This window comes from Balaenoptera ricei, chromosome 3, assembly GCF_028023285.1.
Source record: "Balaenoptera ricei isolate mBalRic1 chromosome 3, mBalRic1.hap2, whole genome shotgun sequence".
NCBI classification, from domain to species: domain Eukaryota; kingdom Metazoa; phylum Chordata; class Mammalia; order Artiodactyla; family Balaenopteridae; genus Balaenoptera; species Balaenoptera ricei.
The window spans coordinates 181,164,360-181,189,851 of NC_082641.1; the positions used below are offsets into that span (position 1 = coordinate 181,164,360).

Sequence of the window (25,492 nt, forward strand, 5' to 3'; positions counted from 1 at the left end):
CCAAACCCGGCGGAGCGCAAGGAAGCTCAGCTCTCCGCGTGCTCAGTGCCCAGCACCTTGAGATGGCACCACGGAACCAGGTTCGGGTGAGGACAAGTGGGGGCCCCCGGGCCGTCACTTGTGTGCTCTTCCCACTTCTGGGCCTGGGATGGTTGGGCCCTGGAGCTCACGCACAAGCCGGTGGACCCCAGGCACCTCCAGCGGTGATGCCCGCCCCACGCGAGAGCAGCGGTGCCCGAGGCGGGATGCCCGTCCCAACAGCAGCCTCCTCCCTGTGCTCTTTACCCCCAGAAGAACAGGCGTGGATCAGGCCGTGCGGACACAGGCAAGCAACCTGACCACACACGCCTGCCGCCCCCGACGGGCTCCATGGCTGGGCAGTGGCGACAGGCACCCTCTAGGTCGCAGGGCCCCGCCCGGAAGCCTCACTCGGAGCTCTCTGAGGAGGAGCAGAACCGGCTGGAACGCGGTTGGACGAGGACGCCACCGCCCAGAGGACCGGCATGGGCCCAGGCCGAGCACAGCCAGCTGAGATGAGCAGAGCGGGACAGCCCAGCTCGGAGCCCCCGAGCCCCAGGCCGCGCTGTGCAGCTGACGTGCTGAGCCCACCCGGCACCTCTGGGTCCTCGCACGGGAGGGAGCCCTTACCCGCGGGGGCCAGGGCGAGGCTTCTGCTCCCAGCAGCGCTGCCCCCGGAGCCGTGGGCGCCAGCACCCATCTGCTTCTCCAGCGTGGACGAGGGCTCTCGGGCCTGCGGCACGGGGCTGGGGGTGCTTCTCTGCGGAGAGAAAGTGCAGATTGTCAGCTGAGCCGGCCACACGCCGCAGGACGTGCCAAGGGCCCGAGGCCGCGAGCACGGAAGGGCAAGTGGCTGCTCAGGGTGCGAGCCTGGTGGGCAGCCCCGGGAAGGTTCTCACAAGGTGAGGCACAGGTGTCTGACCTCGGTTCTAAGGGATGGCCCTGGCTAACGGGCAAGCACTGGGCCAGGGATAAACGGGCAGGGAGAGCAGTGGGGGCAGCCGTTACGATCTGACCCAGCAACTCCACTCCTACGTGGGGCCAGGCAACAGCAGGTACCCACACAAAACCCGCACGTGCACGTCCACAGCAGCCCAAACGTGGAAACACCCCAGATGACCACCAACAGGTGACGGACGAACACAATGCGGTCCGTCTATGTGGTGGAACATCTCTCAGCCATGGAAAGGAGAGAAGCCCTGACACTCGCTGCAACGTGGACAGACCCTGAGAACACGATGCTCAGTGAGAGAAGCCAGACACAGAACACGCAGCGTGTGATTCCACTGATGGGAAACGTCCAGAACAGGCAGATCCACAGAGACAGTGGGCTCCTGGTTGTCAGGGGCTGGGGAGGGGATGTGGGTGACTGCTGGTGCGGATGGGCTTCCTTTTGGGGGGATGGAATGTTCTGGAACTAGAGATGGCTGCAAGACTGGTGAATGTACTAAAACCCACTGCACCGAACACCTTAGGTGGGTGAGTTGTGTGTGAGTGACATCTCCATAAACACGAACAGCCCACTCCACAGGAGAGTGTCATTTCCAAGTCCATGCGTGTGAGACTGAATGCACATATGAACTAGAAGGAGAAATTTCTACAGAATCTGGAAGTTTTAGTCCCTCTCCGTTTGCACACGTCACCTTTTACTAAAAGGATCTAAGATAAAAGTGGCAAAGTGTTACTGGAATTAAATGTGGACATCAGACATCGTTTTTCTCGGGCACCACGGTAAGCTCAAAACGTAACCACGTGCAATTGAACAAGGCGGCTCTAGGCCTCGAGGGGAAAGAACAAGAGCAGCGGCCCTCTCGGCGCCTGGGGACGCCAGGCTTCCAGGCCGAGGGCCTCACTCACCACCTTCTCGGCGCGGCTGGGCAGCACCACGCTGGCCAGAGGGATGCTGACTGGCAGCTTGCTGGGCTGCACGGTGCTGAGCGGGATGCTGACGGGCAGGCTGGTGATGGCCTCCCCGCTGCTGGCGTAGGAGCGCTCCTTCCAACCCTGCAGACACACCACCGGGCCGGCCTGCTCCCGCTGACCAGGACACTGGGCCTTGAGCACCGCCCCGAGGGACACAGCAGCCCTCCAACCAGTGACAAGTCACCCCCACCCCAAAGCGATCCTCCCGACCTGCCAGGGCCCCAGCCCATCACCCCAGCACGCACCCCATCACGGGAGCGCAGCAGGCTTTTCCCTTCCCCTGCTGCTCAACCCGCCCTCTCCTTTCCCCAGAGACAACCCCACCCTTCCAGCCTCACCCCAGGGCTAGGGCGCGGCCAGGCAGCCTCCCACCCGCCCTCTCAGCCCTACACCACTCTGCGCGCGGGCGGGCGCTTTCTCAAGAGCTGTGGCCTCACCTTCTCACTGCCCTTCTCTCCCGTCATCTGCAAGGCCGCAGGGGACGAGGGCCGAGGGTCCTGCGGGCTCAGTTTGATGCCATTGGCGATGCCGGGGCTCTGGTACGGGAGGCCGTTCTCCTTGGCATGCTCAGCTCTGGAAACAAGACGTATCCTCAGTCATTTTCTGGGGAGCCCTCAGAGCCGCGGTTTTGCGTTCAGAGCTGGCCGCCTGGGCCTAACAATCCCCGAGATTCTCTTCCAAACTGACGATCCCCCGGTCAGAAGGCCCCCCACCACGAGCTCACCGTGGGTGCAGCTCGCTGGCGGTCGCCCTGCTGTTGGCTGTGTGGTCCTGGCTCAGGTGGCGCCGCAGCACCAGCTTGGCAGGGGAGAGCCTGGTGTAGTCGGGCAGGGCCAGGCCGGACAACTTCTCGAGCCTCGGCCGGCCACTGTGGTTCGGGGTGCAGGGCACGACCTCCTGGTCCAGGGGGGAGGCCAGGTACTGGGGGGTGTTCTGCTTGGGCGAGGGCCGGCTCAGCGCGCCGCAGAGCTCGTAGCCGGCCGCGTGGCCGTTCATGGACAGCTCTGGGCTCATGTTGCTCAAGTGGGGCAGGGAGAACCTGGCGCAGTCCAGCTCCAGGTGTGGCCGGCCGGGCTCAGCCTCCTGCTCTCGGCCCAGGCCACCCTTCCCGCGCACGTGCAGGGACAAGGCGTCGTCGGGCGGCACGCAGGACTTGAGCTGCAGGAGCTCCTGCTGCCGCTGGCTCTTCTCCAGCTCCACGATGCTGATCTGGGGGACGAGAGGAGGCATCAGGCCTGAGAGGCCCCACGCCCAGCACCTCACTGGCAGGGCCGGTCCTGCGAGAGCGAGAGGGACGTGGGCCGGCTAGAGGGACGTGGGCCAGCTAGTGTGATGGGCAGACGAGCGTCAGCGCGGGCGCGCGGGGGCCCCGGGGGCTGGGGCCCGAGGCATCGTTTGTCTGGCTCTCCCTACAATGAATCAAGGGCCCACAGCTTCGGGCCGCCTCTCGGTTACACAGGAGCGTCAGGACCCCGCACGCAGCCTCCTGAGACTCCTCCTGCACACAGGCTGGCAGCAGGGCCGGGCCACCACAGAAGGCAGCTCGACACCGTATCCTGGGACCTACAGCTGCTCCGACGGCTACTCGGGGGACGTGTGTCTTTAGGGACGTAGCCTCCAGAGCAGCCTCCGGTGCAGAGGAATTCACTGCATTGCCGTTCTGCAGTAACCCATCCCTGAAAGAGCCCCCAGGGCCGGGCAATGGCGAAAGCTTCATGTAAATCACGAAACCTCACTGGGGAGAAGCAAACACGGCGGGAGGCCTCGGCCTGCAGACGGGCTTCCGGGAAGCCCGCACCCGCGCGCTGATCTGTCCGTCCTTCCTTCCCGCACCGTCCTCTGCTCACCTCGTCAGCACGAGCTGTTCTCACGGTGCAAGTGAGGGCCGCCAGCGGCAGCCTCAGAAACAAGGCGCTCGCCAGCCCGGGCGGTGCGGCGGGGACTGGGCCTAGGACGCTGGTCCTGGTGCCCCAGCTGAAGCCTGAGCCCCGCCGCCTCCGACAGGCCTCCTACCTGCAGCTCCAGGCAGTGCCTCTGCTTCTCCGAGATCTGGCTCTTCAGGGCCTGCTTCTCCTTCAGCAGGCCCTCCAGGGACAGCGTGGGCCAGTCCAGCTTCAGCTCCTCGCACCGTGCCTGGAGCTGTGGGGACGGGTGGGCGGCCGTGAGGCGTCGGAGGGCCCTGGGCGCCCCACTGCCGCAGCCTCAGGGCCCGCCCTCGGTCACCTCTCTGCCCCGGGACCCTGCCCGGCCTGGAGCAGGCTGCCCGCCCCGCCCCGCCCCGCGCACCAGCCCCGCCCCACCCCGCCCCGCCCCGCCCCGCCCCGCGCACCAGCCGCAGGCTCTGGCTCCTCAGCTCCCGGTTGCCCTTTTCCAGCTGCTCCGTCTGCTCCCTCAGCTGCTGGTTGTGAGCCGAGATCTCCTTCTGCGCTTGGATCAGGTCGTTGTAGGTCAGCGCCTTCACTCCCAGCTGAGGACAAACGACGGCAAAGGGGGGGCTCTCACGGGGGGCCGGGGGCATCACGAGGCAGGAAGCCTCCCTCTGACCACCTCCAGGCCGCCTCATCAGGGACACTTTCAACGTGAAGAGCACCAGGAGGGCACCAGTCCTTCTGGATCTTGGCCAGACGTCCGGGCTGGGCCCTGGGCCCCGCCTGCCCCCCATCCCGCACCAGGGCCGTCTGCGCGGCCTCAGGGCGGCCAGGGCGGGGCGTCTACCTCATCCAGTTTCTGCTGGAAAAGCCTCTTGACCTCCTCCTTCTGAGCTTGGCAGTGGCCGAACAGCTGCTGCACGGCGCCCACCAACCGGGCGTTCTTCTCCTGCGGGGCAGGGCCGTGAGCGCGAGGCCCCCGGGACGGGCGCCCCGCCGCACTCGCAGCCCGCCTGGCGGACACGGCGGCGGACACGCACCCGTGAGGAGGTTGGCCAGACCCCCGTCGGGGCCTCACCCCGAAACGTGGCACCACGTTACCAGGAGCCACAGAGCCTGACGCTTCCCGCCCTCAGGAAAGCCGGGGTGCCCGCACCGGGCCCGAGGGCGGCCGCACCACACAGCCCCCAACCCCAGCTCCGCCACCGAGGCTGCAGGGCACACTGTCCCCAGATGAGGACGCCTCAAACGGGGCAGCAGGGCCCGGCCAGCCGTGGCCCGGGGGCCATCAGGCCCCGCAGGTGAGGGGAGCTGGGCCTGGCAGCACCAGGTGCGGCTCACCTTCTCCTGGTCCAGCAGCTGCTGCAGGTTGGCCTTGTACTGAGGGGTCTTTGTGTATGCCAGGAACTGTAGGTACTGAATCTTGAAGGATTCTACGAGGGGAGCCGAGACAAGGTTTTAACTCAGAAACCCTCCCGCTGAGGCTCGAGGCGGGGGCAGGTGGGGTTCGGGAATGGGCCCGAGTGGTGCTGGGGTCACACGGTGCCGTTGTCGTGCCGGGGCCCGTGTCCCACACTGCCTCAGCATGTCCCGCCGCCACGTGGGGCTCGTGCCCACGTGGGGACCCTGGCAGCCCCTGCCGTCCCCAGCCCGCTTTCTCGTTCTCCCCAAGGACACGTGGGTTGCGGTCAGCCAGTCGGCCGGTCTCCTCGGTAAACATATGCTACTGATGTTGAATTGAGAAAACTGTACAGGAGTTTCCTTCATCCGCTTTCTGAAGGGACAAGGCATCTCAAGGCAGCCCAGCCACGTGAGCACGAGCTCGACTCGGCAGGACAGAGCCCTGCTCCCTCGGGGCACCGGGCTCATCCCGGACAGCTCTCCCTGACACCGCAGACACGGGGCTGGGTCCTCCTCTGCAGGGCACCCTGGGCACCGTGGGTGGTGGAACAGCATCCCTGGCCTCCACCTTCTCGACGCCAGGAGTCCCCCCACCCCGCCAGTCGTGACGATGGCCCCAGACGTGGCCTCGCTTCCCCTGGGGCAGGACCGCAGCCTCAGACCGCCGCATGGGCCCCGCTGACCCCAAAGCCCAGGGGCGCCCTGGCAGGGCTGAGCCTGAGCCCTGGGAGTGGTGCGCTTGGCCACGCAGTGTGGGTTTCCCAGGGGGTCTGCAGACAAGCCGCTCCTCGCGCTCCGCCCCGCCCGCCCGGCCTCCCTCCCGGGGCAGCTCACCTAGCAGCCTGTGCAGGGCGGGCGGGGCAGGCGCCAGCAGCAGCTGCTCAGGGGGGCGCCGCTGCGTGCTGGGAGGTAGCTGGTAGGGGGCGCCTGCGGGGAGACAGCGGGTCACGCTCCCTAGACGCCAGGCCCTGCGCGACGCCCCAGCTGCCCAGCCAAGCCGCCACCAGACCCCGAACCGCGGCACTTCGCCCTGCCTGAGCGGGGCTTCTGCACGGGACCCCCGCGGAGCCCTCGGGAGGCTTTGGAGCTGGAGCACCCGCCCCCGCACCGAGTACTCAGTGCAGACGCTGCCGCAGTGGCTTCTGCCCAAGCCGGCAGGAAAAGGGACAGCGGTGAGGCTCCCCGGGACCCCAGAGCACAGCGGGGCGGGGGCGAGGAGGCACTCACCCTGCGGCGAGGGTGACGCCGCCCGCGACACGGTCTGGGCGTGCAGCAGGTCCAGTGCGCTCTGGGTCTTCTTGGGCTTGCGCTCGGGGTTGGCGGTGCTCATCTTCTTGGGACGTCCGCGCTTCCGGCCAGCCATCTTCCGGCCCTTCTTGTTCAGCTTCTTCTTCCGGGCCTTGGAGGGAGACGGCTTCTTGACAGCGGTCGCCCCGGCTTTCTCTTCCTCAGCACCAGAGTCCTAGCGGAAGACCGTGTGAGGGACCAGCCGGCGACGTGGGCTCCCGAGGGCAGTCTGGCTCCCTCCCCTGAGACCGGGGCCGGCCCATCTGGCCGGGGGCGTGGCGCTCACCATGGGGGTGTCGGCGGGCATGGCCGCCTTGCTCTCGGGCACCTTGGTGGGGGTGGTCGTGTTGCTCTTGTTCTCCCGCTGCTGCCGGCGCCGAGCTGCCTCTTGTTCCTCCTGGGGAGCAAGCGGGGGGCTCGTCCTCTGAACCGCGGGCACCGCAGAGACCCTCCTGCCTGCAGGGGCCCTGCAGCCCTGGCCCCGGGGGAAAGCGAGGTGCACACACCCCACATCCCGTCTCTGCTGGGAACCCAGTGGCCCCCCGGACGGCCTGGCCTGGCCCCCCCCACAGCCACTTCCCCACCGAGGGGCGCACTGTCCACAGGCGACGGCTGCGGGACACCCACGGCAACAGGAGGGAGGACAGGGCCACCCTCAAGGCCATCCTCTGTCTCCAGGTGGGGGTGGCCGTCACCATGCCCTGACCCGGAGGCCCTAGTGTGGCAGGAAGGGCCCGGGCGGGGGGCTCCTTCAAGGCTCACGTGCTTGTCTGAGCCTCCAAAGAGAAAGACTCTGGGACAGACGTCCCACAAGGTTCAGAGACAAAGTGATGACCACAAGGCTGCAGGACATTTTGAAAGGTTGTAACTCCAACCTATCTCCCCCAAAAATCTCTCAAGAAACGTGGCCAGGGTGAAGCTGCTCAAGACGCGGCCGCCACAGCCAGGGGGCCCCGGCACCCAGGCCCACGCCCGGTCACTCGGGATGCCTCGGGCCCTGGTCAGCTTAGAGATCAAGGACAAATACACAAACTTACCCTGAGTTTTGGATTTTTCAGACTAGAAAAATAGTTTTCAAGCTAAAAATGGAAAAGGAAAAGAAAACGTCTCATTAGCGATGGAAAACCCTGTCAGGACAAGAGCCACAGCCCAGACCCACCGACATCAGGCAGTGATGGGCGCGGTGAGCGCTCGGGACCCCGGGTTGGGAGCAGGACCTCTGCCCGCCCACGTCAGCTGGAGGCGGGTCGGGGAGGAAGGGGTGCCACTCACTATGGTGCGGTCGATGGTGTGCAGGTAGTAAGACACCGGCTTCCCCGTCCACGACACCGAGCCTTTTAGCGGCGACAGCTCCACGACGCGCATGATGGTGCCGATGTCTGCGCACAACGGGGCGCAGGGGTCAGGGGTCGCCAGGGCACCAGGGGGAGGGGTATGGCGGGGCTCAGGTCCCAGGCGCGTCCCAACCGCCGGCTGGGGAGGTGCCCATGGCCCTCCCCGCACCCAGGCGCCTGGCCAAGGACAAGGGCGACGAGCCCACAGGGCGGGCTCCAAAGGCCCGCGGGGGCCGATGTGGCAAGCAAGCAGCCGCGAGGATGCGCAGCGCCTGAGGGTCCCACCTCCCCGCGGCCCCGCACACACTGCTGCTTGTCCTTGTCACTGCTCCCTCGGGTCCCGGCACCACGGTCCTGCCCAGGGCCACGTCTGGGGACGTCTGGGGTTGTCACAACTGGGGGCCTCCCGCATGGAGTAAGTGCGGCCGCCGCTCCACATCCCACAGCGCCCGGGACGCCCCCGCCCCCGTCACCACTGCTGGCGGGCGACCCCGCCTTAACCCACGGCAGGTGCTCATAATTGCACGTGTTAAGAACTCGGCAACACGAGAGCTCTTACCACTCAAGTTTCTACTGTTTATTCTGAAGTTCAGAGGTGCAAAGGGCTTCGAGGACACAATTCTGCCACCTGAAACACAGAGGGGGATCAGTGCCGGCCGTGGGGACACCAGCGCGCGATACGAGCAAGAGCCTGATGAAGGTTAGAGCACCAGGATGCAAAAGCATCCAGAGAAACCAGCCCTCTGAACACAGAAAAGCCGAGGGACTGGGAGTCCTGAGCTAATCTCACAGCTAAAAGCAAAGCGGCGCCTGAGAGCTCCGACCCATCTCACGATTTGCTTTCCTGCAAAACGCGCTCAGGGCCTCACAGTCCCCTGGGTCTCGCCGTGGGGCCCGCTGGGCACCCCCTCTACAGCTTCTGTGCTGTCTAGATGCGCCACACCCACACCAGATCCGGGCCAGAACCAGCCCTGACCCCAGAGACAGACAGAACCTGAGGGAGAACCGGGTCCGGACACACAGACAGAACCTAAGGCTGGACCAGGCCCTAACCCAGAACCAACAGAACCTGAGGGAGAACCGGGTCCTGATCCACACACATAGACAGAACCCGAGGCAGGACGAGGCCCGACTCCAGGGAAACAGGACCTCAGAGAGAACTGGGCCCAGACTCCACACAGACAGAGCCTGAGGGAGAACCAGGCCCTAACCCAACACAAACAGAACCTGAGGGAGAACCGGGTCCTGATCCACAGGAACAGACAGAACCTAAGGCAGAACCGGGCCCTGACCCCACACAGACAGAACGCAAAAGGGTCAGGTCGGGAACAGCTGCACAGAAAACAGTTTTTCCAATTAACTCCCGGCATGTGTGCAGTCATTGTAGGGAAAAGAACCACAAGGACTCGCAGCCTCCTGCAGAGAGGTCACCATGATTGACAATGTCACCCTCAGGTTACAGGCGCTTCCCCCATCCTGTACGAAACACTGTCAGGAAACGTAATACACCGGAACGTTCCAGCGTAGGAAATACAGAGCCAAATATAAAAGTCAAAGAAAACGCGTGACGAGTAAACTGAAGCAGTCAGGATGAGCCCTCTGCTAGCGCACGCGCTCACGGCTCCCCGAGCCCCAGCCTGGCCTCTGGGCGCCCCCCACCCCGAGGAGGTGGCGACGCCAGGTCCCGGGCTGGCCAGGGGCGAGTTTGGGCAGTCGGCTGGTTGTGCCAGCAAAGTCACGGCAGCCAGAGGCTGAGGGGGTCCCCCGGGTGCACCTGAACAGTGTCGAAGGGAGGACGCTCGAATTAGGAATGTGCCCCCTGCAAGGCTTCCGGGACAACAGGTGCCCTGAGGGGACTTCTGTGGGCAGGTCACCAGGGGCCCCGAGCCGGCTGCGTGCAATACCCGGGCGCTCAGCTGGGACACGGGGTGCGGAGGGCGAGGTCAAGATGACCAAGAGGGACGAGTGCAGAACGGGCGACATCCCACGAGACAACGAGGCCAGATGCCCAACGGGCCGCGTCCAAAAAGATGGAGGGGCCACGACCCGAGGCCCTAAGGCTAGAGAGTCGGGACCGCACAGCCCAAGAGGCGCCCGGGGCAGCTGGCAGGGCAGGAATCCACGCTCCTCTCCCAGGTGGGGCGCGGGGATGGGTGCCGAGTGCTCAGGAGAAGGGCCTGGGCACGGCGCTCGTTCCCACAAAACCATCAGGAGCGACCCCGCGCTCACCTGCACACGCACACACGCAAACACACACGCAGCCGGCAGTGCTGAGGCCAGCTGGAAACTCTCTGTGCCTATGCTGGGTGATCCTTTCCCCTCTCCTGTTTGCTTGAAACGTTTCATAACAAAACTTGGGGGACACACCCCGTTCCTCTCTCCCGGCCACAGAGGAGATCAGGACGGCATGGGGGCCTCCCCGCAGCTGCGGGGACAGGGAGCAGGACAGAGCGCGGCGCGTCTGCAAAGACCTGACGTGGGAATCGCAGCAGCAGCGGCGGCAGCAGAAGCTGCCCTCCTGAGCCCGAGGACGAAGACGCTTTCTGGAGACCTCCCTGCAGGACAGGTGACTCCTGCCATCTCATGTCACGACTGGAGAAGCATGGGGACACCCTGTCAGGGCCGCATCCCTGGCCAGGCCCCAGGAAGGGGAGCGGGCAGAGCCCAGCAGCACCGTGGGCACGCGGGGCGGCATATCCGACCTCACGCTGAGGTCATAGCCCACGGGGGGCCCGGGAGACCGGTCCCGTCCTGCCAGGAGGACCCCGAGAAGGATGGGCACCTGAGGCTGGAGCTCTCACACGGATGGCGACAGCCCCCGGCCGAGGACCAGAGCCCGGCCGTGTGCGCCTGGGCGTCCAGGGAAAGAAGCCCGCGACTCCACCAGCGGTGGGATGACCCCCACGCTCCTGGAGCAGAGCGCATCACAGGGCACAGACAGAGCCGCCGTCACCCCGAGTGTTCACCACACATGGGAAGCTACTGGCCTCCCCACGGGGAAGAAACAAAGCAGCAGGTGAGAAGCAGGCGCGAGGGCACAGGACAAGGGGAAACGCGGGCCCTCCCCGGGTCCCCCAGCTGCTGCCCTGCTTGTCAGGACCATCGATGGTGCTGGGACAGAAAACGCCCAGCTTTCTGAGGGAGACGGACTGAGGAGGACGGCCTGGAGAAGCAGCCGCTCCTCCGTCCCCTCTTCCTGGAACACACCGGACCTGCTCTCCCACTCTGAGCCTGAGCCCAGCTCACCGTGGGACCCAGGGGCGGGCACGAGCACACACACTAGGCTCAAATGAAACTGGTCAGCTCCCAGCTGTGGAGAAGGCTCCGCCCAGGAGTCCGCATCGGTCTGATGCTCCGCGTGCATGAGGACGCCCCCGGCACAGCTAAGGGACACCTCACGGTGCTGCTGGGCCTGGGCGGGCCTTGACGCAGCTCCCTCCCTGCACCTTCAGTGGCCTGGAGGGATCTCACTCGGGGACCACCACGCCAGAGGGAGGAGCTCGGGACACAAGAAGACCGAACAACCCCCGCCCGCGTTCCTGAGGAGGGGAGAGTCCGCTCAGACGCCAGGAGCTCCCATCGTCCAAGCGCTCGGCCTTGGCACTTCCCTCCCAGTCTCTTCATGGCCTGTCGAGACCTCCCCCATACAAGGTTCTGGCCAGATGCCAACAGCACTCACTCCACAAAAGCACCAAGGTAACCCGTGAGTCTAAACGCTTTCATAAGCACGGGGAGAACATGCCCCTCCTACATGCTAAACGGATCCTGACTTGAGAACAGACTCAGCTTTCAGCTTCACCCCGTGACCTCTCCTTCCAGAGCTGTGCCGAGCAGTTCTGGCAGCACTTCCAAGACTCGGACACAAGAAAGGTGAGGTCCCCTCCCGCTTCCGGGTCTCGACTGGCCTGGGGACGGAGGGTGAGGGGGAAGGGGAAGCAGCGGGGGCGGCTCTGGCCAGGCAGCCCAGGTCCAAGTACAGGAAAGGCCCGGCCGGCAAAGGTCGCAGGGGCCGGCCAGGGGAACCCCCGTGCCCTCAGCGCCCCCAGGTTAGGGTTCTAGATCACATGGGGACACCCAATCAAGTTTCAGTTTCCCATACACAGTGAAGAATCCCTTAGGAGAAGGCAGGATGTCCTTGAACTAAGAAGTCACTCCCTGTCTCCAGATATCTAAACTAACCAGACAACCTGCAGCTCCCTTGCTAATCTGGCCCCGCCCCAGTCCTTTGGGCCGGCTGCAAGCTGGGGCCTGAGCGGGGGAGGCGTCAGGTCTATTCCACCACACGCGCTGAGCTGCGAGGCACCCGCCCACAACCTAGGTGACAGTGAGAACCACGATGGATGGGACCCCCTGCCTGAGGCCTCTCCACCAGGGCCGAACCCGACGATGCCAGTCAGGACCCCGCCACCTGTGACCAGGGCCACAGCCACCCAGCCCCGAGCAGGTGCAGGCGCGGACGCACAGGGCAGGGAGGGGAGCTCGTTACCTTCCTTCATGTTTGCGAACCGCTCCTTCAGCTGGTGATCCACCTCAGGACCAAAGGCAAAGTTATTCACAAATATAACACTGCAAAATAATATTCCAGTTGAGTGAAAAGAGGTTCTACCTGCACACACGTACAGAGCCGCAGCGCCTACCACGCCTACCGCCTCTGCCGCCGGCTCTGCCCGCACCACCTCCGCCCGGCCTGGGGACGGGTGCCGGGGCCCACGGGCTGTGACTGCCACCCTGGGTGCCGTGAACACGGACACCGCGACAAGCAGACCGCTAGCTCCCTTGGCAAGGCGCGCACGGACACGGGCCCAGGGCAACGGGCTGCCCTGCCTGCCCCTCAGGTGCCCCGGGGTTGGAAAGCGGGCAGCTCAAGCACCAGCTGGGCAGAGAGGTGCGAGGACACCCAGGCAGGAAAGCAGCACAGACCCGTCAAGCTGCACCACCACCCGAGGGCCCAGCGCCAAGTTCTTCCGAGGCAGGGCCTGGCCCATCCTCTCCCGTTTCTCAAACGTTCTCTGGCACCCGACGGCCCGAGGAAGCGCTGCCTGAAGACGCCCACCGGGCAGTAGGAGGCTGCTGCCCGCACAGGCCCCCAACCTGTCCCCTCCTCTGCCCGCCGGCTCCTGCCCCCATGTAGGACCCCCACCAGGGATCCCTTCCCCATCTGAACGTGACGGAGAGCAGCGAGCTGTCTGCTGTTCCATGCCACTTGTCTGGAATCTCGGTACTAGGACAGTAACGGAGGATCTGACTGGGGCGAGGATGGACACGGGCAGCAGGAGAAGCACTGAAGGCGTAAGCCAAGCTCTCTCGCTGCCGACCGCTTGGAAAGAAACCCAGATGCGGTGCGGTTCAGGTTGGGGCCGACAGGCAGAGCCCTGACGAGAGCGGCGAGCTGGGGAGGCTCCGACAGGGCGTGGGGCCGGCCTGGAGAGGTCCCTGCGCTGGGATGGAGCCTGGGAAGGCTGCATGCCAGGGTCTCAGGGTGGCAAGCCAGGACAGACCCTGGGCTGCCTGAACTACAATCACCCGAGAGGAACAAGGAAGCTCCCTGAGGCCTGCGGAAGCCAGGATGAAGACCCCTGAGCGCAGAGGAGCTGGTCAGGGCGGGGACACCCCCAAAAGGAAGCAGAGTGCCTAGGGCACTCGCCGTCTGGGGGTCACCGTCTGGGGGCCCCGGCAGAGCCCAGCCTCGGGGCCTCACGGTGCTCTGGGCGAGCTCTTCCTCGCCGGGCCACAGCTGCTGGGCGCCCCCCACGGCAGCTGCTCCAGAGCCCCCCGACCCCATCTGATGGGGACACCCACGGGGTCAGCACAGTCCCCTCAAGAAAAGGGGGGCGGCGTGCCCAAATCAGGTGAGACATTCTCACGGGAGAGCGAGACAAGGACAGGCCTTTGTGAACGAGGGATGCCTGTTTCCTACCTGCCTGCACGGAACCCAGTGGTGGGGCCTCGGGGAGCCGTGCAGCGAGCACATGCAGAAGGAAGCGGGGAGGCCAGACCGCGAGGTCGAAGGGAAAAGGTGTGACCCGCCCCCCTCCAGAGAGCTGAGAGAGTGACACGCCCGCCCCGCGGTCACCAAGGCCCGGCCACCCCCACTGAGCCACACGAGCGCCTCGCGCTCCACAGGCACTGCCACTGCTGCCGCCAGGTGCGCAAGCGCGGGGTCCAGCCCGCTCCCCGGCCCCAGGTCTGGGCAGGACAAGGGAAGGAACCACGGAGGCAGAGCTGCCCGCAAGCTCAGGATACGCGGCGGTGTCGGCCTGGAGACTGCTTGCCACGGCGCTACCATCCATCCCGGGGAGGCCCGACGGCAGGAACCTGCACTGAGCCCAGGCCCTCCCCGCGCTCTCCGGCCCCTGCCTGCTGGGGTGACCCCCGGGGAGGGGGAGCAACCCGGGGAGGGGGATCTGCGCCGCCCCGCGCCATCCTGCCCTGCCCGGCAGGCCCCCGCGGCCCTCGCAGCCTCACGCTGGCCCGGCCGTACCTCGTGTTGGCGATCCGCTCTCTCCACTCCTCCGAGAGGAAATCTCCTCTCTCCAGCTGAAAGGAGAAAAGAGGGACAGCCCATCACTCAGGGGTCTCGCTCGCCTCTGCACCCCGCCCCCACCTGCCCCCCAAAGAAGAGATGGAATGAGCAGAGGCCCTGAGTTGGGAGGCCGCGGCAGGGCGGTGGCGTTGGGGCCAGGCTCCCACAAGGGGACGGCGGGGAGAGGCCGAGACCACGCCATGCCCATGCAGGGCCAGCAGGGGGCGCCCCGAGGCGGCCGTGCTGGACAGAGCACACGCGGCGAGGGCGCAGCTCTCCTGCACCACCTCGCCTGTCTCCCGGGCAGCAGGGCTGTCCTTACGCCCTGACCACTATCTTTGTTAGCCGACTAATCTCATTGTGCCTCAAGGCCAAAGTCTGCCTGAGACAACTCAGACCTTATTAACCTAACTGCCCAGAACTGTACCACTTAACAAACCAAGAAATCTGGCTTTATAATTCTTAAAAAAAAGGCTATCATCCCACTCCTGGGTGTCCACCCCAGAGAAGTGAAAACAGACCTCCACAGGAAAACCTGCACACCCCTGTCCGCAGCAGCAAAGGTGGGAACCCACGTGTCCGTCATGAACGTGGACATATAAACACCCTGTGGTCCCTCCACACACGGGAGCAGCACCCAGCTACAAAAAGGGGTGAAGCCCCGACACTCGCTACAACGTGGACGGACCCTGAGAACACGATGCTCAGTGAGGGAAGCCAGACATAGAAGGACACACAGTGTGTGATTCCATTGATGGGAAACGTCCAGGACAGGCGGACCCAAAGACAGAGCGTCTCTGGGGGAGGGTGGAGGTGGCTGCTGGCGGCCCCCGTCTGCACCCCACAAGCCACCAGGTGACCAGAGGCCCTCCAGGCAGCAATGGGGCAGCACCACCCAGCAGGGCTGGCCCCTGAGCCTGTCTCGGACGAGCAGGAGGGACGACCCCAAGCGGAGGAGCCTGTGGGTGAGTGCCACGGCACCCAGGCAGAGCAGCTGCAGGTCCGGCGCCCTCCAGCACACAGGAGTCACCCAGGGACATGAGGGGCCGAGCCCCGCAGGGCAGAACGGAGATGGCTGTCCTAAAACACGAAGGTGCCGTGGGAGGTCTACGTCCCGGACGTCCGCGTCTGCTCGCTGGGTCCTCTCCCCTCCTGAGGCTGCCACGGTTCCCTGCGCACAGCCCAGCAGGCTCGGGGCACTGACCCAAGTCCAAAGTCCTTACGATGCCGCACAGGAAAAAGCTCAAGCTGCAGGCCTGAGGCCGTGTCCTGCGAAGGCCGCTCGGTGTCTGGAACCGGACCTCAGGGGCTCCCTGTCCGCACACTCTCCGGGAAAACATGGGGTCCACATGGGCACCTGCTCTCCTCCCAGAGTCTGGGGTCTCGGCTGACCGGCCCCCAGTGAGAACCCTGGGCTGGGTCCTGTGAGCCTCCCTGGGGCCCGCACCTCGCTCGTGCTGTCGCGTCTCGCTTGGGGGAGTGAAGCGCGCCCTGTGGAGTCTGGAAGCTGCGCCCGGTCCCCTGGACCCACCCGACGCCTCTTCCCTCCGCTGGTTTTGCTCCGTCCTGTCTCTGAATAAACTGCAATGTGAGGACGACGTCTGCTGCGTCCTGGGGTCCCGCAGGCTTGTCCTGATGTGGCTTCTCTCTCCATGGGGGCTCACCCATCCAAGCCACACCGTTTCAAGCCACAGCGCCACTGCTCTGTTGTGGCCTCACGTTCAAGGCAAGAAAACAGCCATTGTCCCGGCCCCGCCGCCATTCGCCTCTTGACACAGACTGGCCGAGTCGGCTCTGTGTCGCTGGGGCCAATGTGCCCGAGTTAACCGTGGCAGGAAGATGTCGCCCCCCACCAAGGACCCGTGACTGGCCCCAAGATAACCAACACCTCCAGTGTGGAGAAACGCACGCGGGGATAAGAAAGAACGGACTCCAGCCCGCATAGGCACAGGGGCTGCCACTGCCTGCCCGGGGACCTGGCCGGGGGTACCTCCCCACACAGCACTTCCGGGAGGCCGCCACCGCCCCAGGCACGCGAAACCTGTGTGCCAGGCCCACTGCCAGGGGCCGGCAGCACGGGGTCACCCGGCTGTCGCCAGGCGGAGGGGGTGCCCTGAGGTGTGACAGACGCAGGCAGAAGCCGGGCTTAGGGAGGGCCCAAGGGCTCCGACGGGAGGAGAGCTGTGGGCTGCAGGGCCGGGCAGGGACCGAAGAGGCGGCTCGGGCGCCAGGAAACACGCTGGGCTCGGAGGCTCCTGCTGGCTTCGTTCCCCTGCTCAGTTACTAAGTGACAGAGGCAGGACCCTGCCCGCCAACCAGGGCACCTGCTCCCAGCCACAGAGAGCCGCAGTGGGGGCACCTTTCCAGACCCAGCCGGCAAGCTCCTGCCAAATCCAGGCGTTGGGCAGGGACTGTCGCCACACCCTCCTGGAGCAGGGCCACGTGGACGCCAGAGGCACAGCTGGCTGCCGCTCCGGACACGGCCGCCAAGGCCGCGACCAGGAGTCCTCTGAGCCGAGTTCTGCTCGCAGCCACCTCGCGAGGCCGCAGAGCAAGGGCAACTGACAAGCGCCCTGGACCTCACGAGGCCAAAGAGCGAGAAGGTTCACACACAGGGAGCCCCGCCAAGGAGCCAGCTGACGTGCCACTGACCCCCAAACACCCACCAGGCCAGGCGCTGCCGCCCAAAGGTGACGAGGGGAGGAAGGAAGGAGAGGTGACCCGCCGGGGCGGGCAGCCCACCAACCTCACCCCCGCCTCTCCCTCCAGCAGCGGGGATTGTACCAGCAGCTAGAACCACACTCCGGATAAAGCAGCGAAGGCTGCCCGCGGATCCATCGGGGCATCCCTGGGACCTATGTCAATGCAGACTTCTGTGCTATGGGCTTGAACTGCTTGGCCCTCTCACCAGAAGCAGGAGGCACTTCTTAAATTTAAAAACCTATGTTTTAGGACGTCATGAGGTCTTAGGAAAACGGTAAACCACCCAGGAACTCTTAGCAGCATGCCGGTGGATCTAGGGACTGGGCAGGAAGAAGTTTCCTGGAAACAGAAACCAACTGGACTGACTGCCCTCAGCCTGAGCAACGAACAGCAGAGGACTTGAGGTGCAGGAGGGACGCAGGAGGACAGAGGATACGCCCCTCGTTTTTCACCGAGGGGAGAGAGTCCTGCAAGAAATCCCACCAGGAAAAAGGGGAGCGGAGCTGGGCCCAGCCTGTAGATGTGCAACTCCTGGTCCAAGAACAGCAGAGCGGAAGCAGAGAGGGCACGGCCGAGCTCACGCCACGAAGCCACACCACCCCGATGCCAAAGCCAGGCGTCACGAGAAAGGAAAACTACAGACCAGCATCCCTCTTGGCTGCAAATAACCTCAACAAAATAGGAGCTATACCCCAGGGCCAGGTGGGATTTACCCCGGGCGTGGAAGTACATCAACCTCTGTACTCTGTCCCCTCAACAGGCCAAAGAAGAAAATCACACAATGCAAAAGCAGCTTTAACAAAACCCAATACCCATTCACAATAAAGGTTTTCAGCACAAAAATAACAACAGAGGTGAACTTTGTCAACTTAAAAAAGAACATCCACAAAAAAACCCTAAAGCTAAATAACATCACACCCATGGTGAGAAGCTTGCGGCTTTCCTGCTAAGATCAGGGGCAAGGCAAGGATATGCCCTCTCATCCCCGCTCTTCAACACCATACTAGAAGCCCCGGCTAATGCAATAAGACAAGAAAAGGAAAGGGTACAGATCGAGAAGGAAGACATAAAACTGCCTTTGTTCAAAGGTGATGTGATCGTCTATGTAGAAAATCCAAAAGAATCAACGACAGCGACGGCAACCCTGGAACTAACACAGCAGCTACAGGAAGGCTGCAGGATGAGGGTATGGCTGTACGTCAGCACAGAGCAGACAGAAGTCAAGTGCAAACCCCTCAGAGTGGCCAGCACATCACTGAAGGAGGAGAACGAGGCTGGAGGCCCGATGCCACGTGGTTCAGGACTGACTCTCACGAAGACGCAGCTGTCAAGACACTGCGGTGCCACTGAGAGAGCAGACGGGGAGAGCGTGGGACGGAGCGGAGCGGCCGCTGGCCTCGGACGAATCAACAAAGACGGCTCAGCAGACAGAGGCAGCCCTGCAGCAGACGGGGTGGGGCAGCTGGATGTCTGCACACGGAGAAATGAATGTAGATGCAGACCTCACTCCCTCCACAAGAAGTAACCAGAAAGAAACCACGAACCTACAGGCAAAACGCACAGCCACAGAACTCCTATACGATACCGTGAGGGTAAACCTAGGTGAGCTGAGGCTTGGCTTTTAAACACGACACCGAAAGCATGACCCATGAAAGGAGAAATGGCTAGGCTGTTCTAAGAGCCTGGAGCCCCCTCTCCTGCGCCCCCATCTGCCTCCCACCTACGATTACGTGACCCACTCTGGGTCCCCGAGGCGACGGGGACGCCGATTCTGGCCCCACAACCCTGCCCGCAGGACGGCGCAGGGAGAGCAGCGAGCACGGCAAGGAACTCTGGGAGGGGGCGTCAGGACCACGTCGCAGCCAGCTGGGGTCTAAGTGACCTGGGGGGCGTGAGATGGGAAGTGGTGGGTGTGGTGAAGATCCGGTTGCGGACCCCGCCCCCTGCGATGCCCCAGCAGCGGCCCAGGGTATGGTGGCTGCGTGGCGGCCGTGCGTCCACAGGCAACCGAAACCTGGCAGGGAGACTGATGGAGCCTTGAGCACAGAAACGCACTCGAGCCGAGGATGCGGACGCGGACACCCTGGGCAGGAGGAGCAGAGAGAGAGGCCAGAGCGTCCAGGATCCAGGAGCGAGACCTGAGGAACCTCGGCGTCGAAAGGCCGGGCTGAGCGATGCTGAGTGAGGGGCAGAGGGGCAGGCAGCACCGGGACAGCTGGGGGACTCATCCGCTGGGCCCCACACTGCTGCGGGGGGCAAGCAGGAGAAAGATGCCCTCAGACGGCCCGCGGACGGGGCAGAGGTCGCCTCGCCCACACCCTGCCGCCCCCACCTGCCGACCCGGGAGGGGCGCTGCCTCTGAAAGAGCCGGTGCTCCGAGGCCTTGCCGGTGCCTGGGGGGCTGAGGAAGAGAAATGCCACGTGGGCCACCTCTGTTCTCTGAGCGCCCGCAAGGGCCCCCAGGAGGGAGGACGAGAGTGGCCGGCAGAGGGTGGAAAGCGTGGGGAGGGCGCTCGGGCAGGGGAGCTGCCCCCGCCCCCGGGGGCGGAGGCTCAGGGCAGGCACTGCACCAGCAGCCACGGGGCATGGAGCGGTGGCACTCACTGTGTATTCTGCATGCTTTTTTCCATACCATTTCATCCACTTCCTGAACTCTCGGTCCATGGTCTGCAAGGGAGCCGAACCAGACAGCCCGTCAGGAACCAGGCAGCCGGGAGGGCACCCACGGCTCCCCAAGCCCCCTTCCTCCCCTCGCCCGCCCGCTCCGGGGTCCCTGGCAAAGGCTTCCCAACCACAGGGAACCCGAGTCAGCGGGCGTGCGAACCACAACTCTAAACACGTTCCTGTGGGGATGACACCGCTCAGACGTATGCTCTCCCCAGACCCTGCCGCCCCCCAGGCAGACGCTGGCACAAGGGTGACGCCAGCTGACCCCACGGTGCTGGGGGAACTCCCCTCCCCTTGACCCCCGGCACAGGCCACGCCCTCGCCCCACAGGCCACCACAAACCAAGGTTGGAAAGAAAAGCGACGGATGCAACCGTGCCCAGGGCCCAGAAGCGCTCACCTCCGCGTACTTGGCCGGGATGTCAGCTTTCTCGACACCATAGTGATGTTTGCAGTTGGTAGCCGCGGCGACCTGCAGCACAACCTGGCCCACTCCTTCAGAGAGAGAGAGAGAGAGAGACAGAGAGAGAGAGAGAGAGACAGCAGCAGGTGTCAGATGTGCACTGTGACAGAGGCCACACCCCAGCCACTGGGGCGATGGCCACAAGGTCACCAGGCAGAGGCCACGGGCTCTCAGCGAAGGTGCCCGAGCGCTCTCCGAGGTCACAGAATGTGTTCAAATGCCCCAGGCCGTGGGCTGAGCCGCCACCAGGGGACAGCCATCTGGGTTCCACTTCATCATCCAAGGACAACACTCCACGGCCCCCCAGCCAGAATCCGTCCTTGGTCCACGGCCCCATGTGGCATTAACTGTCCAGACACAGACCCAGCTGTGTGAGACCCAGGAACCCCTCGGGAAGGCTCCCGCCCGCCCCGGACACACCACGGTTCCACTACACGGCCAGCTCGCGTCCTCAGCCGAGTCTGAAGCGGGCTCAGAGAGGGGGCGGGAGAGCCCCACACCACACATGCCAGCAGGACGGAGGCAGAGTCTGCGGGCATTTAGGCTTCATGACAAAAGGAAGCTTTTTAAATGGTCTCTCCTTGAACTTAGATCAGTTGCACTTTAAATAAAGTGTCAGGAGCCCCTTGATTTCCCATTTTGAATAGAATGTACTCCAACGATGAAAACAAACCTCTATTCAGAAACACGGGGTAAACACGGGAGAGGATGTGCGGTCCCTCCCAGGGGACAGGGGGAAGGTGTGGAGAGCTGGACCTGAGGAGGCTGGCGCTTCTCAGAAATCATAAGCCTTCTGACACTAGGGGAATTTTACAGGCTTTTAAAGGAATGACCTTTGAAGTACGTGCATTCTTATTAAAATATGAATCGTACACTTAAAGAGGACTTAAACCGACGATGACACCACGAAAGAAGCCATCTTCGTCCCCATCTGCAGGGCGCCTGCCCGGCTGAGACAGGGCTTTCGGGTCTGTGAGCAGGTCACATGGGGTGGCAGAGATGCCCCAGCGGGCTATGCTGGGGGTTCCTGATGGAGCTGCCCAACGACATGCCAGATAGCACCCCCGTCAGCCCGTGACCTCACGGGTCCCACCAGGAACCAGTCAGCCCAATGCTTACTCAGGCAGCACGGCGTGCCACGTGTGCGCCTGCCAGGCCCTAACCCCAGGAGTCTCCACTCTGCGCAGAAGGACGCCCCGTGAGCAAGCAAGGAGGCTGCTTGGGCTGGTGAGTGCGGGCAGGGGGGAGGGACCGCCAGCAAGGTGGGGGCTGGTCCACCTCGGTGGTCCCCGGGGCCGCCTGTGGGCCAAGAGCCAGGAGCAGCCCCAGGCCCAGGAGGGAGCAGGAGGGAGTGCAGCCACGAGGCCTGGGAGCACAGGGAGCAGGGCTCTCCTCTCCGCAGCAGCAGGCACGGGGGGTGGGGGGAGCGGGGGGCGGGAAGCAGAGCTGCAGCTCAGCGCTGGCGGCTGGGCGGAGCCCACGGACCTTCTCAGGCTGGCTGAGCAGGAGTGAAGGGGCAGGTTTCTGGGCACTGGAAAGGCAGGCTTGGTTTGCGGCCTGCCGGGTGGGGGGAGGGGTGTGCTGACTAGGACTGCAGGGTCAGGGCTCCCCCACTGCCTAGCACTTGCCCCGGACCCCTCCCGGCGGGCACACGGGCTTGGCCCACACTCACCGCTACCCAGGTCCACAAACAGGTCGTCCTCGGTCATCTTGATCTCGTCGATCATCTGGGCGACCAGGTCGAAGGAGGTCTCCCCGTACACCTCCGGGGAGAAGGGCTCGTAGTTGTTGAGTTTCTCGGGGTCTGTCACCGAGTGGTTGTAGACCTGCTGCAGGATGTGGCGCAGGAGCCCCGTGGACGGCCGCGTGTTCAGCTTCATGGGCTGCGTGGTGCCCTTCCACTGCGGCACAGGGGGCGCCAGTCGGTCCACCTGGGCCCCACCCCGCCGGCCACGCCACTGCCCCCAATGGTGACGCGTGTGCGTGGGAGCGTGTGTGTGAGCCTGTGTGTGGATGTGTGTAGTATGAACCTGCGTGCACGCGTGTACCCGTGCGGGGGTGCGTGTGCACACGTGTGCACCCCTGGACCCAAGCAGTGTGAGCTCCCCAGCACAGCTCCCCTCTCCTAGCTGGTCTGTCCCAGCACCCAGAGTGCCCGAGGGGTGGGTGAAGGACGGAGAAGCCCCAGGAAGGCTCCCCGTCACCCGCCCGCCTGCCGTGGCCCCCAGGGGCGACCAGGGCCCGGGACCCCCTTGGAAGTAACGAGGTCGCTCAGTTCCGACTGTCTGCCTCACAGCGGCTGCAGTTCCCCGCCCCCTCCCCACTACACGGTCCAACGCCCTGGGGTGCTGCAGACTCTGCACTCCCAGGGCCTCAGGGGTCGGGTTGAAGCACCCAAGCGACTCGACAGGCAACGGGGTCCTGAAGCACAGCGTGGGCCCGGAGGAGGAGGCGGGCCCGAGGGGCAGGTGAAGGCCACATACCAGCTGGTGGATGCTGTCGATGGCCCGGTTGTACTTGTCACAGAGCCTCTGCATGCTTTCGAAGCTGAAATAGGCAGGGGATAGCCGCTGGCCACTGCCGAGCTCGGAACAAGCCACCGGGCCTCGTGGGAGGGGGCAGAGGTCCCAGGGGCATCATGGGGCCTCGAGACCAGAGCGGAGGGGTCGGCTCACGGGTCAAAGCCTCGGGCAGCGGCGCCCTGCAGGCCTTGGGTGAGGAAAGGGCTACGCACAGCCATCCGCAGAGAGAGGCGGGCGGGACCAAGGCTGCCTCACCCCCAACCCATGGATGCAATGAAGTCCCACCGCCCCAGGGCTGGGCCGCCCCTTCCCCGTCCTAGCCGGGGGGAGCCTCCATGTTTACCCCTCGGCCTAACTTGAGTGGGCGGGGGGACAGCCGGGGCACCGAGGGCCACGTGGAGGCAGACGGGCTCCTGCTCTATTGGTCGGGTGGAAGGGGATGACAGCCGACAGCCTGGCTCTGCAGAGAGTAGGGTCAGCACCTCCCCCCTCACGCCAACATCACTTCTGTTTACTATACCTGTTTAAGTTTCTGACACTTTCACAGATATAAGCAGCCTGTGTTAGACGCCTAACAAGGGAGTTGTCAGGAGTTTTTAACAAGACTAGGCTCTCCCAAACACCAAGGGAATGAGTTTTCAACGGAATCCCCTAACCCAGGGGTACCCCCGGGGCGGTATCTGGGGCCATTTGTGGTTGTCACCAGTGGCATTGAGAGATGGGGCGGGGGCTGCCTGGGACGGCCCCGCGGAGAACGACCTGCCCGAGGCCCGCAGTGAGGGGCTGTGCCTGGTGCCTGCGCTGCACAGGGGAGGGGCTGTCACTCGGGGGCTCGTCCAACACCCCCTACAGGCAGGGCAGAAGGCCGCTGCTCCCCAGTGAGACGCCAAGACCCCGGGGAACCCAAGGATGCACACAGGGGTGCAGGGAGCACCCGCCGCAGCCCCTCCCCACCTGCGTCTTCGAGCCCCCCCGGCCCTCAACCCTGGCCCTGGAAGGACTCTGGGAATTTAAGTGCACCTTCCTTCCTTCCTAACAGAAGTAAAAGAATTCAACTGGGACCTGTAACCATATGGCAAGTTCAGTTTCCTAGAATGGCAGCTGCAGCTGAAAAGCCAGAGATCTCAAGCGGGAAAGAGCAGGCACGGCTGAAGCCTGTGAAACTCACACACAGACACACAGAGAGGGATACGCGGCTCCAACACGCTGGGAGCAGGCTGACACGCCACAACAAGGCAGGAAACCCACATTCCGGGTGAGCTAACCACGTGCACAGGCACGAGGGGTCCAGCCCAGCACCGGGCCGCGGGGTCCCGGGGAGCACGGCCCAGCAGCCACCCGAGTGCAGTGTCTGTGAGTGACATGCCCATCCCTGGCCCCAGGCACCCACTCTTCGAAATGGAAGGGTGGACGCGATGGCCAGTCCATTTCCAGCTCCTGTCTTCCTACGCAGGCCACAGGGAGAAAACAACGCACTAGTTCGCAACCTCACTTCCTTGTGTTCTGACTTCTACACCTCCTTCAAAGCCTCTGGCTACACCCTGGAAGAGACCTTTTCCTGGGAGGATGAGCAACACGGAAGCTCAGGGGAACCTGGGCACCCTGATCCCTGCCAGGATCCACCCGACAGAGGAGCTCGGCCCTCTGTGCCGGCCCTGCCGTCACAGACCCTGAGGTCGCACGGGTCCCTGGGGTGGGCGCCGTCAGACCGCCCCCTGCCCTCGCCCAGCCCCACGTCCTTCCAGTCTTTCCTCAACCGGCTGAACACGGAGGGAAGAACACCAAACCCCCACCTGCAAGCACCTTGCACCAAAAGCGCCCTTAAGCACCCCGGCTGCTCTAGGCCGGGCCCATGGCACTCAACCATCATGAGACATGAGCTGCACGGACCTCAAGACCATCATTCAAGGTCAGCGGCCACAGCCGCCCTCACCCCAGGGGCAGGAGGCGTCCTCATCAGGGGTCAGGACCCACGGATGCGCTGGCCGCCCGAGCCCGTGTGGCCACCTGTGCTGACGCTGCCGGGGTCTGGTTGCTCTGGACGAGGGGCCAACACGGGTGGCCTCTTGTCACAACAGCAAGTACTGATGACTGAACAGGGAGGAGGGGGAGGCAAGGGGGTGGGACCAGGGGCTGACTGAGGCTGGGAAGGCCAGCCAGGACCACAAGTCCTCCAAACGCGGAAGTGAGCCCACGTGAGCAGGTCTGGCAGCAGGGCCTGTGCGGGGCTCGAGGGCGCCTCGGGGCCGCGTTCTCTGCCACGAGCAGCTACCTAAGCTGGAGCCTGCATGCCACCTCGAGACTGCCAAGGACGGAGACAGGCAGGAGCGTTTCTCAAAGAAAAACAAAAAAAATTCCAGGCAGGCATTCCAGACACGGCCTCGCCCTTCCCCACCCACAGGACTCTCCTCGGAGACCCAGGATGTGGCTGTAGGAAACTGCTAGACGTGGCCAAAGCCAAGTGAGACCTTGACCAGAGCTGGGCAGGGCCCAAGGCTCCCCAGGCCAGGCCGCCGGCGCTGGCAGCTGCCTGCCGTGAAGAGTGACTCCTAACTTGGGGTAGTTTCACACACACACCAATCCCAGTTGCTGCAACGTGCAGTTTCCAATTATGTCCTCACTCTGACAGCCTCTGCCAATATTGGATAAACATTTCCTACCAAAATAACTCAATGCTGGCTCTGAAAGGAAACTCTAAAAGGAACTTTCCCATCAGCCTGCAGCATCGAGGAAGATCTAATTATAGGCTGTGTCCACACACGCTGAGCCCGTCCCAAGTGCAGA

The 25,492-nt window shown here is 64.2% G+C and overlaps 1 protein-coding gene across 17 annotated transcripts in view; it reads right to left on the reverse strand.

The window, feature by feature from the left end:
- DOT1L (DOT1 like histone lysine methyltransferase) overlaps positions 1-25,492 on the reverse strand; it is a 58,031-nt gene that overhangs the window by 10,154 nt on the left and 22,385 nt on the right. For 5 of the 17 annotated variants that reach the window (XM_059918904.1, XM_059918894.1, XM_059918893.1 and 2 more), the window contains 20 exons: positions 22,670-22,733; positions 21,859-22,087; positions 20,124-20,218; positions 19,113-19,724; positions 14,313-14,368; positions 12,318-12,397; positions 8,391-8,459; positions 7,770-7,876; positions 7,535-7,576; positions 6,784-6,894; positions 6,438-6,672; positions 6,045-6,137; positions 5,151-5,242; positions 4,657-4,758; positions 4,271-4,408; positions 3,955-4,080; positions 2,666-3,150; positions 2,379-2,514; positions 1,876-2,055; positions 649-778 (listed from right to left, as the gene is read on the reverse strand). In XM_059918904.1, coding sequence (XP_059774887.1) covers positions 649-778; positions 1,876-2,055; positions 2,379-2,514; positions 2,666-3,150; positions 3,955-4,080; positions 4,271-4,408; positions 4,657-4,758; positions 5,151-5,242; positions 6,045-6,137; positions 6,438-6,672; positions 6,784-6,894; positions 7,535-7,576; positions 7,770-7,876; positions 8,391-8,459; positions 12,318-12,397; positions 14,313-14,368; positions 19,113-19,724; positions 20,124-20,218; positions 21,859-22,087; positions 22,670-22,733 — 3,182 coding nt within the window. The other 12 variants (XM_059918902.1, XM_059918899.1, XM_059918910.1 and 9 more) reach the window with 12 other exon arrangements.